At 43.6% G+C, this 14,195-nt stretch overlaps 1 protein-coding gene across 5 annotated transcripts in view; it reads right to left on the bottom strand.

Moving 5' to 3' along the window:
- Positions 1-14,195, bottom strand: part of LOC138182388 (lachesin) — a 253,553-nt gene that overhangs the window by 30,788 nt on the left and 208,570 nt on the right. For 4 of the 5 annotated variants that reach the window (XM_069118181.1, XM_069118182.1, XM_069118183.1 and 1 more), the window contains one exon: positions 10,266-10,421. The exons of the other annotated variant lie outside the window; for it this stretch is intronic. In XM_069118181.1, coding sequence (XP_068974282.1) covers positions 10,266-10,421 — 156 coding nt within the window. The remainder of the gene's footprint in view (positions 1-10,265; positions 10,422-14,195) is intronic. 5 annotated transcript variants of the gene reach the window in all.

Here is a 14,195-nt window from a genome sequence, read left to right as displayed (position 1 = left end):
TCGCTAAGTCTTCGTGATTAACTTCTCAACGGTGGCGAGTTTATAAGCAGGCTGTAGTCCTTCGGGATACCGGGGGATTACCAACTACTCTGGTCACTCGAGTGCGTCGATCGGAAATCGCTTAGAGACCCTGGACTTTGTTACACGCTTGCTTGTGTGAAAGAACTTCGTTTGATGTTGTCGATCAATGCGTTCGATGGAAATGTCAATACACCGAACCAATTTTCAGGTCCAAAATGAACATAGAAAAAGTAATACATATTCTCTGAACGTTCGTCTGCAAGATTGTCAACGATTCTACAAGGGGTGCTCGATTTCTGATCTTCTTTGCATTTCACACTGACAGAGACCTGATTTTTTAAGCTTTCATTAAATTTCTATCTTTAAATCAATCCCATAGTATCAGGAAAAATCGAACGAGTATCCTCAATTTTTCAAGCTTCTCATTTTTTCTTACAATACAATCTATCTCGTACTTGATTAAATCCGATAATTTTTATCAAAAAAAATAACACGTCGTGGATCTGAAATTTGCTACCGTCTCGATAGAAGGAAAAAAAAAGACTCGAAAGGTGTACAGGGATAGGTAGATTAATAAGAAAATACGAAGGCCAAGGTAGGTAGTTTAGAAGCTGAAATATCCTTGGGTGGAGGAAGATTCAGGGAGCATCTTCCTCGGAGGAAGAAAGTCGTCTCTGAAGCTGTTGGCAAAAGATACAGCGGAAACGTGGTCCGCTTAACCAACACGCCTCAACTGCACTCCTTCTTATCCACAGAGACGTCTACGCGAAAGAAGAAGAAACGTGGATAGAGAATAACGCGGAGAACAGAGGGAAAATGGGAAACAGACTGGCAACGAGAATGCATCTGGCTGTAACGCGGCGAGCTAGCTATTTACTGCTCGTCAGCCGGCGCGCCTTGGAACACCGAGCCCCGGAAATTGAGATTAAACGCTGCTGCTACCTAACAGATACACACGGACAGCCGGCACGGTGATCCTTGTTAACGTTACCATCGTGTCGAACGCTGGAAATTCAAGCCGACCGCGAGCAGCACGGATTTTCGTTGCAGACAGAACTCGAGATTCACGCGTCACGAATAGTCGACATTTTTCGCAGAATACGTTCGATGTTCGTTTGAAATAATTTTTTAAATAATTTGGTAGATTGGCACTGAGATTAACGCAAGTTTTCGTTCACGGAGCGATTCGAGTTTCACGTGCCGTGAATAGCGGAAATGTTCGGAGAATATGTTTCTTTTTTTTAATGAAATTAATTTTTTCAGAATTTTTAGCATGGAGATTAATTTTTTGTTCAAGATACGGTTCGAGATTCGCGTGTCCCGAATAATGAAAATTTTCCCTAGAGTATCCGTATGATCTTTAGAGAAAATAATTCTTTTTTTATTACTTGGTTGGTTGGTTCAGAAATTAATAAAAATTTTCGTTCAAGAGAAACTGGAGATATATGCGCCGTGAACAGTGGAACGTTTTCAGAGACAACAAGTGAGATTTTTAGTGAAAATAGCTTTTTGAGTATTCGATACGTTGACTCCGAGGTAAATATAGATTTCCATTCAACACGTGATCCAAATTCACGTATCGTGGATAGTGGACATTTTCAAGGAAAAATACGTCCGATTTTTAACGAAAAAATTTGTTTGAAAATTGGATAGACTGGTTCACAGATCAATAGAGATTTTCAGTGTTTTTTAACTGCGAATTTTCCTCTTTTTGTTTCAGGATCGTACGTTCTTCTTTCTTGTTTGTTTTTTTTCTTGGATAATTTTGCATATCGATTCAGTTTGTCACTTACATCTCACTCCCAGGTTTTTCAATTTCATCGCAAATGGAAAGCGGTGAAACTTCCGCGCCGGTTAAGCCGCGATCTGGGAAACAATTATATCTGTGACGTAGCGAACGTGAATTCGCGCGATGACATATAACCATTTGTAAAATTCTCAAATAAAATCTGCCGCGACCTGAATAGAGCCACAGGCCCGAGAAATCTGTTTGCGAACAAAGAGAACCGCATCAACTATCGCTATATTTTTCGTTTGTTTTTTTCGAATTTTTTCCCTCAAATTTTTGTTCTTTTTGAAATCGTAGAGAAACGACGATTGACGGACGTAAAAAGTGCCGCGAGTTCAAACAATTCGTCATAAAATCATAGAATAAATAAATATACCTAACTCTTTATTACGAATATCCATCGAACATATAGCCAATATCGAAACAGCCGCAATACCCGCGTTAGAAAAGTATCCAGAAACTCATGAAAATCGATAGAAATATAGTGCGGTGCTGTTTGTCGAGAGCATTAGCTGGTTATCGAGCTAGCTGTGAGTTCTTGGCGTATACGTTTCCGAGGCCAACCCCCAATCGGTGGAAACGGAACTCGAGTGCACGGAGGGAAGCGAGAAACGTTCTTTAAGAGGAAGAGAACACGCCAACGATGTCTGCCGGAGATAGTGGCTATAAGCGGTGCTGGCGAATTCAAGAAGATGCGATCACGAGGAAAACCACGATCAAAACTGCTGTTACGCGTTACGGCGTTCTGAGATTGCTCGAGACCTTGCTAACTGTGCCCCTTCAATTCTTCAGCATTCGTCCAAGTTTTATCGAAACGAGTATTTACAATTTGAATCGGAAATTCACCGAGCACTACCGGTGTAACTAGATCTTGATTGTAACTTTTCTTTTATCTTCGCACGATATTAAACGTGTATTTTCAAATAATAATTCCACAGGAATATTTGAAAATACCCGCTGCAAAGCTTCGTGGATCGAGAATGGTCCTCGTAACGATGTCAGTCGCGAGAACTCGCCGTTTGCACATTCTACCTTGGTCGGATACACCGACAGGGAGTTTTCTTAGGTGGAAACACGGAAGCAAGAAGATAGACCGGAAGTTTATCGTCGGTCAACCGATGTTAATGCTAAGAACGCGCGGGAAAATTGAGATTAGACTGAATTTCCGGGAAACGCGAGCGTGTTGGCGGCTACGTACACAGGGCCGTGGTTCTTGTTAGAGAGCTTCGTACTACTAAGTGTCCACGAAATTTCAAGGAGTCGAGGATGCCTGGCATGGTAGACATTAGCAGCATCAACCGCTCGTGAGATTACATTGCGTTCATAGATTAGATACGCCAGTATGCAGAACCGCTAATGCTTTTTGTTCGCGGCCCCGATACCACCTACGAAATAGGAATTTTCGAGATGCTGATGGAAATTGCTGCCAACTGTTCACGCCATCGTAGAGACCGTCCATTTTCTCGCATAAACGTGCTTTTCCCTCCTGGTATCCGGAGCTTAATTTCCGCTTCAAACACTTCTTAATTGCCTAATTAGATCTTAATAAGATAATCAACGAATAATACTCGTCCTGACTAATTCGAAATTACGGATCCCTTCATTAATGAGACGATCCCCAGAAACAGACATTTCCACGACTTCGTCGTTTCTTCGTCTTGAAAAATAATATCATGTACTTTGTAATTTCATACAATATTCTCCGCGACACTCCTACGTGATCTTATTTCACTGGCCTGTTTCTTTTTCTCATTATAAACATAGCAACATGACTTCCTGCTTCGTGAATTATGGCACCTTATAGTAACGTCGTCGCTACACAGCCACTGCAGTGATTTTGTGATAACGTTTTGATCGTTCAAGAGGAATCCAACGAAAGGAGATAGAAATTATCTACGAAATAAATTTTTAAAGGAAGAAGTACTGTCGTTCGAATAAGTCTTTATCGCGTTATTTGAAAGTGGTGTCTTTTCGAGCATTGTTTCCGAACCACTAACCTCCAAGTGGCGGAGTCTCGCGATACGCGTCGCACCTTTAATCCCGTTTTATGCAAGGAACGTTCGCGCCGTTAAATTGTCCAATCCGCAACAAGTTATTTAAAGTCCGCTTGCACGGAACGCCGCAATTAAAGTCTTCCTTGCAGGCTGCTTCGCGTGCACGACAGCGTTTTGCAACTAGACCGCCGATGATGTAACATCTTCCTCGTGGTTTTACTCGGTAATTTCTTATCGCTATTCTTTGCTTATACACACCCGACAATTTCAAAGATAAATCTACCGATCAATTATGTACGTTCCATAACTTTGCGGTTTCTTGATTCCTCTTGATCCTCTATTTTCCTTCCGTGCTAACCATTATCATCCAATTCGTCTCTAATTCGCTTCGCGTCTTATACGATTCGTTAGCGATACGATTCGATACGATTGGACACGGCACAGTTTGTCTTATATTAATTTCGATATATTACGACAGATCGGTGGAACAGGAATGGCCTGAGGTATATAAGTAGCGAGAAGATTATATTTCGGTGTCTACTATTTTATGACATCGTACGATATCTTTATAATTGCCATATTTTTAATACAGTGCTAAACGTGGAAGTTTTATATTAAAATTGGCCGATCGACAGCGTAAAATATCTTTAAATCCTGCTATCTCAACTTCTTTACTTCGTTTCCCAGAGACTTCATTACTCCGTTAAGTAGTACATCTCAAAGACTTCACCTCCGCCTGGATAAGTAGTACAGGTAAATGGATCTCGCGCCAAACATCGAACTTTTTTCACCGCTCTTCCCGAACACTTCATTACTCTGTTAAGTAGTACATCTCAAAGACTTCACTTTCGCTCGGACGAGTAGTACAAGTAAATGGATCCGGCGCCCAACGTCGAAACTAAAATTAGCAATTTTCGCCGGCACGCGCACGCGTTTCAGTGGCGAACTGTAACCTAAAAGCGTAACCCACTAGCAGGTGGCTGCGCCTCGGTTCCGCTACCCCTGGGATAATACTCGAGAGGGGTGTAGTTAATATTAACGGCGTGCTATAGAGGCGGCGCGTGTTGTTCCTACGTAATTTCCTACTAAACGTACTAAGGGATGCCCATGCATATTTCAAAACGCCACCTACGACACTCTCGACCCGTGCCTGTCTATCGGTGTGCCCGTGTCTTTGATGCTGCGAGAATTTCGAGACGCAGGCGGTGGCTTAGAAATGGATAAGTGGCTGTCGTTTAGCGTGCTCGCAGGTTACGTGCAAATGCATAGGAATTCTTTCGACAGGTGAATATCGATTATGACAAGGAACAAAGTAAATTGTCAAGAATAATCAGCTGTCTGTCTTTAACTGAATTTCACCGACGTGATAAATTTCGGTTCTAATAAGCCTATTGATCCCAACATTTACGAATACACAGATTACACGGCGCTTCCAAATCTAGATGGTAGCGCGAATCGCTGATTGATCGAAGCGATTCTTCACGCTCACGGTCTATTATTAATTGCCGCGGTATCTGACTACGCGCGGTATTATTTACCGCGGTATCTGACTACGCGCGGTATTATTTACCGCGACAAATTACAGTGTATTCTGTAGTATGTATAACAGTTTCATTCGAGCGAAGTACCTGCTGTTCTATTCTATTCCTCCTTTTCGTTTTTATTGTACTACATATTACTTGGAGTTTATTGAGAACTTTTAAGATTCTCTATGGGAGTAGCGAGTGCAGCGAGTATTCTTTCGCCCCGTAACGACGCAATGTATGCAATTGTAACTAGTCGTAAGAAAGCCAGCGAAATCGCGCGTGTTGCCCGGGTAACGGCTGCCACGGCACGAACTTATTTCACTATTTTATTAGATCGGGCACTTATGGTCGTGCGGTAGAGAAAGGGTAACAACCATTGGCCGAGGGAAACGCATCGATGGAACGAGTTCGTCGTTTCGGCACGTGTAAAGGGAACCCGTTGAGAAGGTATCGTTGCACGTTTAATGTGTCGCATTGAATCGATCGACTGGAACGTCCCGCGTATATTTTTTACAAGACTCACGATGCTACAGATTTGTCTCTATTCCTCCAAGAGAAAGGGGAAGAATAAAAATAAAAGGAACGAAATAAAGGAAGAAAAAGAAAATCTTTCTATTACACTCACAAAAGTGAGCACTTCAAGCTTGAAGTTTACATTCGCAGCGAAGATGGAGCATTTTATTCGTCAAACTCGCGTTACGACAGCAATTCTCATGGTAGTGTCGTACGTTCGAGTCGATCCTTCCGTTACGTTCGATTCCGTCTCGCTTTTCCAAAGAAATATCTCCGAGTTTACGCCCCTTTATCGAACTTTGTTCTGTCCGTGTTAGATTTTCCCACGTTTCACCAGTGTTAGATACGTCCGACAATCCCGGCCACACGCGGCCGAGTACGTGCTCGCTGACTTTCGTTCGAGCTTTCCGCGCGTGTTTGCTGCTTCTCGTCGCGGTGACATCGGTGCAGCGGCCACGGTGCCGCGTAAAATTCCGGACGCATTTTCCTTTGGGAACTTAGTCTAAACGCCGTACAATTGGTCACGTTCGGCCGCGGTGATCGGCTCCCACCGTGCAATAGAATGGGACCGTACGAGTCAGACTTTAGTTTGCATAGTGACAGACGGACCGGTTGCGAAACTGTTTGCCCCAGCTTTAACGACACTTTGAAACTCGTTGATGGACTATATCTTTACGTTGTAGCACGAAAATAATACGGTATGACGCTGTGTGTATGCAGTTAGATCATTAGACATCTTCCAATGTATCTTTTTTAATGCCGAGGCTGGCAAAGTGGATGAAATGACTGTTCTATAATTTCTCGCAGAAATAATTCTACGAATTTAACGCGGTGAAAATGAAATGTAACAGCTGATAAAGAATTTTCATTGGCTTCGTATTTATAAATTTATATCTACGATACGAGTTTCACGCTTTGGTCAAGGCTGGTTCTATCGTTAAAAACGTTGACGCTATTAAACTTAGAGTTGCGTTGTTTTTGTGCCATTCTGTGTATTACGATTCTTTCCAAAGACAGTGTTTCTTGCAATTCCCAAGTGTACAAATCGAAAACGTTATAAAAGTTTAGGTAGAATATTCTTGATCGAATATTTCATTTCTCCTTTCCCGAAAATAAACCTATGTCATTTGCCTGTCAAATTGTTTCGTCGCTGAGGAGTCGAATCGATAGTGGTATTTTAATAAAAGATGAACGTCGCACGGACGTTCGTTCGATCGTTATTTAAAATATCGCAGAGAAGGCAAACGGCGAATCGGATGCTCTTTCATGGCTGAAAGTTCGCGGATAATTGACAGATTCCCGGATAGACCTCTCGTTGATTTTTCTCCGGATCGGCTAAAATACTACCCCGTTACCGGTCGTTAATGAATGGAAATGAATGGGCATCAGTCGACACGATGCTTCACCGGTGACACGAATCGCCACGTGATAACACCCTCGAGGATACTTTATGGCCGGTGTGCACCGAGCTATTTGTATCACGACAACGAAACGATAAATACTTCAACGAGGCCTGGTATTTACTTTTTCCCCAATACGGTTTCGCGAATGATTTTCGGCAGGAAAATCTCGTTCGAAATATAGGTTGTCCGGAAAGTGTCTTTCCTTCGCAAACGTGTTTTTTTACAACAATGCACCTTCGTACAAACGTGAAACCAAGTCCGTGAAATCTCCCTTTTATCTCAATAGAACAAAATGGATGGTACGTAATTCGACAAAATAATATAAACCAAAAAACGTGCGTCTATTATTACCTCATAAAGCGAAAGAAACTTTTCGGACAACCTAATAGATTCTTTGAAGAGTTAAACGCGATTCATTTACAGCTTCAGTCGCGGTCGTTTTTAACGCACAGTCGTAGACAAATTTCCAAAACCGTTGAAGCTGCAATTTGCCTTTGTCAAAAAATTGTGATAAACGAGCCAGCCATATTTTCTACTTTCGCATTGGCGACGATAAATTTAACTGTTCGAATTTAATCGATATAACAATGGTAAATTCAGGTCTACAAATATTGACTCTGCACGAATATGGAAATCAGATTGCTGAAGCGCTAGATGATATTACGAAGACTACACGAATCGTGGTGAATCGAAAGCATCGTTCCATCCATTGGCTATTAAGATAAATATTGTGGTCGACATTGGTCATTAAGGGCTAAACGTCTTATTAAAGGTTTCATTCAGTCGATCCATGGTTCCGGTTTGAATTTAATGACGTTGCCACGGAATGGCTTCCCGGACCATTTCAGTGAAGCTCGTTATCTCGTTAACGATCCGAGTGGCCATTCATCTATTCTACGCTTCATCAAAACGACCTGATCGCAAACTACCGGTTTCTCCGCGGTGGTTCGTCAACATTCTAAACACGTCCCTTTAATTCGACTCTTTTTGCTATCTCGGATCGACAAATTTCGCTTGAATATTTATCGTATACAAATTTTTACGTATTATCGTATGTATTATATAAAACATCTTGACGTTACATTATCAATGTAATGAGATATAACTGTCGTAATTATGAAAATGTATTAGGTTGTCCGAAAAGTGTCTTTCTTTTACAGGCACGTCTTTTACAACGATGCATCTGTATACAAACATGAAACCTTATCTGTCGTACGTTGTAATCTTTATCTTGATGGAACAAAATGGATCATACGTAATTCGATAAAATAATATAAAACGAAAAATATTGCGTATCCATTACTTTCTTATAAAACGAAAGAAACTTTTCGGACGACGTAATATGCACAAGTTACAGAATATCTACTGCCAACGAATATTGATAAGAACTTACTGAAAATACATAATAATAAACGTACACGTATAATCGTGATTATCGGTTCTCGTTAACAGTGCTAATCAAATTTCAAACTGTTTCGTATAACGCATATAATAAATTCGAGACTGGAGCTTGAGCGTGGCGATAATATATCTGTAACGTGTTAGATTCTTCTTTTTAACATCTCAAGACGAATTTTATTAGATCGTTTCGGTTTGGAGGAACACGGCGGATAAACGCTGCGTCTCATCGCGTATGAAGCGTATGAAGTGAAAGTGGAACAGGATAAATTCGACTTCGGCTATTTCGATGGAACAAGGCAAGAACAAGAGCTTTATATAAAATATACAGGTTGCACGAAGGAAGGGCAAACCTTTTCTGTCTCACCGAGAGAATTCTTGAAATTATACGCTACGCTGTCCGAATTACCCCGTACGTGATTACGTCGTTGCTACTTTCAAGACCGTAAAGAAGCCGGGTCGCGATCTTATTTGCGTAAATGAGAAAAGAGGATGAGTCGAAGAGGGCGACGAGACCAGGTATGCGGCTGTTTTCGCCTAGCCCGCGGCTGTTTTCCGCTCCACGCGCCCCTTAACGCATTAAATTCTTGTCTACGCAAGGATTCTTGTAAACACGCGATGCATTATGCAGCGCAAACAGGGTTACCCTTAAATTTCAAACGCGAGGATGAGTTTACAGCGAGCTGCTTTAGACTAAGACGCCTGACGTCTTACGTAAGCAGATATCTTGGGTCTGGAAACGAGGACAGTGCGATTTAACGAAATACAGACGCGACATAACTAAAAATGTCGTGGTCGTTGTCGGCCGTTGACCGTGAAATTTAAATCAACGTCTACGCCGTTCTATTTTTAAGCGTTCTACGTTTCAAAGAAGCTACGCGCAAACAAACCACTAGCATGTTTGAAAAAAAGAAAGGAACAAAACAAAATGTTTGCGAAGCTTGGCAATCGTAAGAGCGGAAAATATGCAAGATTTACTTTCATACGTTCTACCTTCTAAACATAAGATTACCGTAAACAGAGAATATCGCTACTTTCCTTGTACGGCGAGAAGGCAGCTTTAAAAGCACCGATAAACTTGTGCGTTACTTTTAAGGACGTTCTTTGGTCATCCGTAAAACGTTTGACAGCGATACTAAGGAAATTTTGTATATTTCTCGTACGACCGAACCTGGAAGACGCGTATATTCTTTCAGCTGCGCGAGCTCGAGTTCAACATTCCTCCCCTGAAACTCTTGCCAGCGTGGTTAGTTCACGAAACGGCACGAGTCTTCCTCGTTTCTTAACAGTTTCGAAGCAAACGGCAGAGTCTTATCGAAATCGAGTATCGAACGTTTTGTCAACAATCGTCGCGAATCAACCCTTCCCGGCCCCAAGATCTGTCGTCCTTTCTATTACACGCGCGTTCCAATCAATTTAGCCTGTGCGCGTGGGATGCATTGGTGCAGAATATCGCATAACAGAGAACAGCCTGGAAGACGCGCGGCGAACGAAAGGGTGGCGTGTTTGCGTGTATTTATGTGCGTGATGAATAAAATCGAAGGGAGTCAACACAGAGACACACGAGAAACGAAAGAAAGAGCGGGAGAGGGAGGGCCAGATGAGAGAATGCAAGCCTCACCTGTGCTCTGGCTACCACGTAGCTTCTGCTCTGGCCTCTCGACCCTCTCCTCGCTCGGGGGAGGCGGCCTCTCTGTCCTTTTCGTATAGTAGGGGTTGTACGAGGATGGCCACACGGTGGTCGGCCTTTTTGCTGGTGACGGCGTGCTCGGTCGTCCTGAAAATAGATTAGGACCTTTCTCATCTAACCCAGCCAACTCTCTTTCTCTCCCTCTCTTCCTCTCCGTTGCTTTCCTCTTTACGAAAACATGTTTCTCTTTTGTATTTATTTACTCGTCGTTTCTTTTTTTATTCCCCCGCTAATCTATCATTTCTTTTTCTTTCGTTTTCTAATTTTTGTTTCGCCTTTCTATCGTTTAATCGTCGTGGATCCGGTCCTCGTGCAACCATTGCACACCATACAAGACCCGGGCGAATTTCACGGCTAGAATCGTTGCAATCGGAACCGATCTCTTCCCGTTTCTTAATTGAATCCCGATCACAGCTGCGCGAGATCGTTGCGTAACCATAGGGACTTAATACGATGCGCGGTTAAGGAAACCATTTAATTCGTTTTTTCTATTCGATCGATTAAACGAGGCTGATGTATGGATGTCGTATCGCGCGCAACGGTATCGACGGTTATTTGGAAACGGAATCGAGACGACCGAGGATTCCACTGGTTTATATATGCATTTCTCGAATACGGGCAAAGAAAGTTTAGGCAAATTCCGACGAAAGATATTTTATCCTGATCCGGCGGAACTTCGAATACCCTTCATAGTGGAACTTTCTAAAAACGTGCTCGGAGAGCCATCAAGAGCACTCGACGAACATAGAACGGGAGAGCGAAAGTTGGAAAACTGCGAAACCACCGAGCGTAGCCCTATTATCCGCTAAAGTCAGTTGGTAATCCGGCGCGATTAGTTCGAGCTTCATAATCGTCGTCTTTTTCTTTTTTCTCAATGGCGAAAATCCACCCTTTCGAAAGCAAAGGAACGCTCAGCGTTTCCTGCGGAATTCGTCGAATAAAACGAAACACACCGTGTGTGAAACGCAAGCATTGAATGAACGAGGGTTGCTCGCGGCTTTGGGGATGGCCGCGATCGTTCATCGGGAAAGGAAACGCCAGCCAGAATGTCCTCTATCGTTTCACAGAGAACGGTGTTTCGAGTGGACGAGTTGAAAACGGGCAAGCGCCGACCGCGCGGCAGCGCAGCGGTTTGATGAATTCCGGCAGCTTCTTTGAAAAGCAGCCAAGTTCAACTTGTTGCGTTCGATGGTGACGGACGTTCCATTGAACCGTGCGAGGTCGACAAAGAGGAAGAGCCGCACAAAGAGTCGCGATGGAAAGAAAAAAAGACAAGAGTGGATACGAGTGGGACGAGCGATTCTTTACGATTTTCCAGAATTCTCCACATCGATGATTCACGGTCGACCAAATCTTCTTCTTTTCGTATCTAATCGCTCTCGACGAAGTCAGGCGCTGCTTTCCGACCGTTTCTGGTTTGCGTGCTCTACGTTTCGATCGGTCGAAAAAGAGGAATATCGACTGGCGAATAAATGGCCCATGAAGTCGGAAGTATTATTATATTATATGGGAAAGCCAGCTACGCGAGTTTATACGAGCGAATTCGGAATTCCACGGATAGAACGCGGGTCAGGGATCCTCTCGAGTTTGCTCGAGGATCTGTAAGTTCGTTCACGCGAAATACGTCCTCTCGCAAACCGCTTGAAACTGGAATTTTCTTTAAGAATGCTAGCACGCTACCGTTTCAAAACTTCGCCGGAATTCAGTCGTTTCGATATTACCCTTGACTTCTTTTTGTCTTCTCCATCCAGCCGCGCCTGCCGCACGTCCTTCGCAAGGATCGAGTCCTCTCTTAATTCTCAAACTCGGCCCGGAGTTCTCTCAACTCCTCGCAACTACGACGGAAGCCGCCCCTCGATCCGAGAATGTTACACAAATATGTCTGTTATGTCTGTTACTCCTGTTTTCTCGCTTGCCCGTCTCGAGTTCTCCTTGTAACTGACACTGATAATAAAATACTTGTATCTAATACTCGTGGCTTTTGAATCGGAGAAAACGATTTCATTGAACAAAATACAGACGTGCCATATGATTCTATCGAATTACGATCGGTTTAAACTAGTCGATAAACAAACTTAGAGCCACTATACATACAGTGAAAACAAAGCGGAATAGCCAGACTGAAGTCCAAGGTCTACAACCGCTATAGCGGTGGCCCTAAGGCAATCTTTGCGCAGAGAAGATTGAAACTTTGCTCGGATGGTAATTTTGCATAGCGCGCATCAACCAAGGGTGCAATTCGGATTCATGTCCAACACGGGACCATATACCATCGTACATGTCGTTAGCCTCTATACACATTTGTGGCCTGGTAAGATGGTTCACTAGTTATTTCTGGCCTCTATAATCGCCCGAAATATTCCAAGTTATCCCGCGTGCGTCGTATAATTGTACAAGACGATGTCAAGTTTCGCGCCTGTCCCTTAGAAGAATACTTATTCGCCGATAAGAAATATTCTTCAACTACGTATATCCATGACATAGTTACCTCGCGATTAAATTTATTTTATCGTGTGTCTGAGCGAGAAGATAAACCGATTACGGAAGGAGAGCGATAGGAATTTCACAGAAAATTTCGCCGGCTCGTTAACAATTTACCAAAAGCATGCGAGATTAAACGCCGGTTCAGGGGACAAGAAATAATTAATTTCCAAGAGGGGAAGTTTTCGCGTTGCGAATAAGAAGTAGCTTCGCCGACGGAGCTTGGTCCAAAAATAAACAGGTGAACAGGTTAGCAGGGCGAATTTCGAGAGAGGCATCCGCTCAATTAATTCCCTTCCCGGATTCATAACCAACTCGCTCTTTCGTACTTCTGGTTCGTTCGTTCTCCTGAAATATTTCATGTTCTCGAAGGTTCTAGGAGAAGCGGCGCGTTGCCCGCGAGTTCTTCCCATGCAAGGAGCAACTTTCTCGCAGAAGCCTCTTTTCTTTCATTTCTGGCTGGCAAATAAGCGGCCCTTTAAACATCGTGCACGGGGGTTGCACGCGAGCAACGATGACAACGGCATCGTCGACGACGCTACGGGGTGACGCTAAAAAGTTTTCGAATAAAAGTTTAAATACGCCCGCACGAACTTTGTTTCGTAGCCTTTGCACCCACTGCTACAATGTCGTCGCCGTCCCTGGCTCGTCCCTGTCCTCTCTGCTTTCTCGTAACAATATGGCCGGGGCTACCATCTTTGCTGAGTCAAGAACACGGCCAGCTCTTGTGTATCCTCGTCCTACAAGCGCACAAAGACCGCCTCTCTCTGCAGGGTGTTTCCTTTCGTATACCGGCGGCCCGAGCAATCGCGACCAGCCTCGTATTTCATCCGGTTTTCGTCCGCCACACCTTTGTACCATTTCTCCACCCTTATTCTCTTCCTTGTTCCTCAAGCAACCCCCGTTTTCTTATTTCCTCCGTGTTGCCGCGTCCAGGCCAACTTTCCGAATAACTTGTTGAAAATTTAAGGGCTCTGTGCCACCTTTCTGGTTTCTTGCGAACGCATCCACCGTGAAACGGGAATCCGCGGATCGAGTAGCGGGGTAATCGTGGATTCCTCCGGTGCATCCAGAGGGAACAGGCTACCCTTGGACCCGAGCCACTGCTATATCTGCTTTTAAATGGAAAAGTTCGGCCAACGAGAGGAAATAGACGGGTCAACCGTTGTCTCGTTTTCTTCTTAGAATCGTCGAGGTGCTCTTTGTACCGCGGCATTGTGTACTTATTAAACGACCGCGTGGCTCGAACAAGAGATCGCCTCGGACAAATCGAGAAATTAATTCCGTGTCTTGTTGGATGCGACGCGGAGGAAAGATCGGGACGAGAGTCTTGCCCGGCAGCGAGATCGCGAACGGCCAGGGAGATCGGTCGGAAGTAAT

This window comes from Bombus flavifrons, chromosome 8 (genome assembly GCF_040668555.2).
Source record: "Bombus flavifrons isolate JBK064 chromosome 8, iyBomFlav1_principal, whole genome shotgun sequence".
In the NCBI taxonomy this organism is placed as follows: Eukaryota; Metazoa; Arthropoda; class Insecta; order Hymenoptera; family Apidae; genus Bombus; species Bombus flavifrons.
This window is presented reverse-complemented; position numbering and strand designations above follow the sequence as displayed.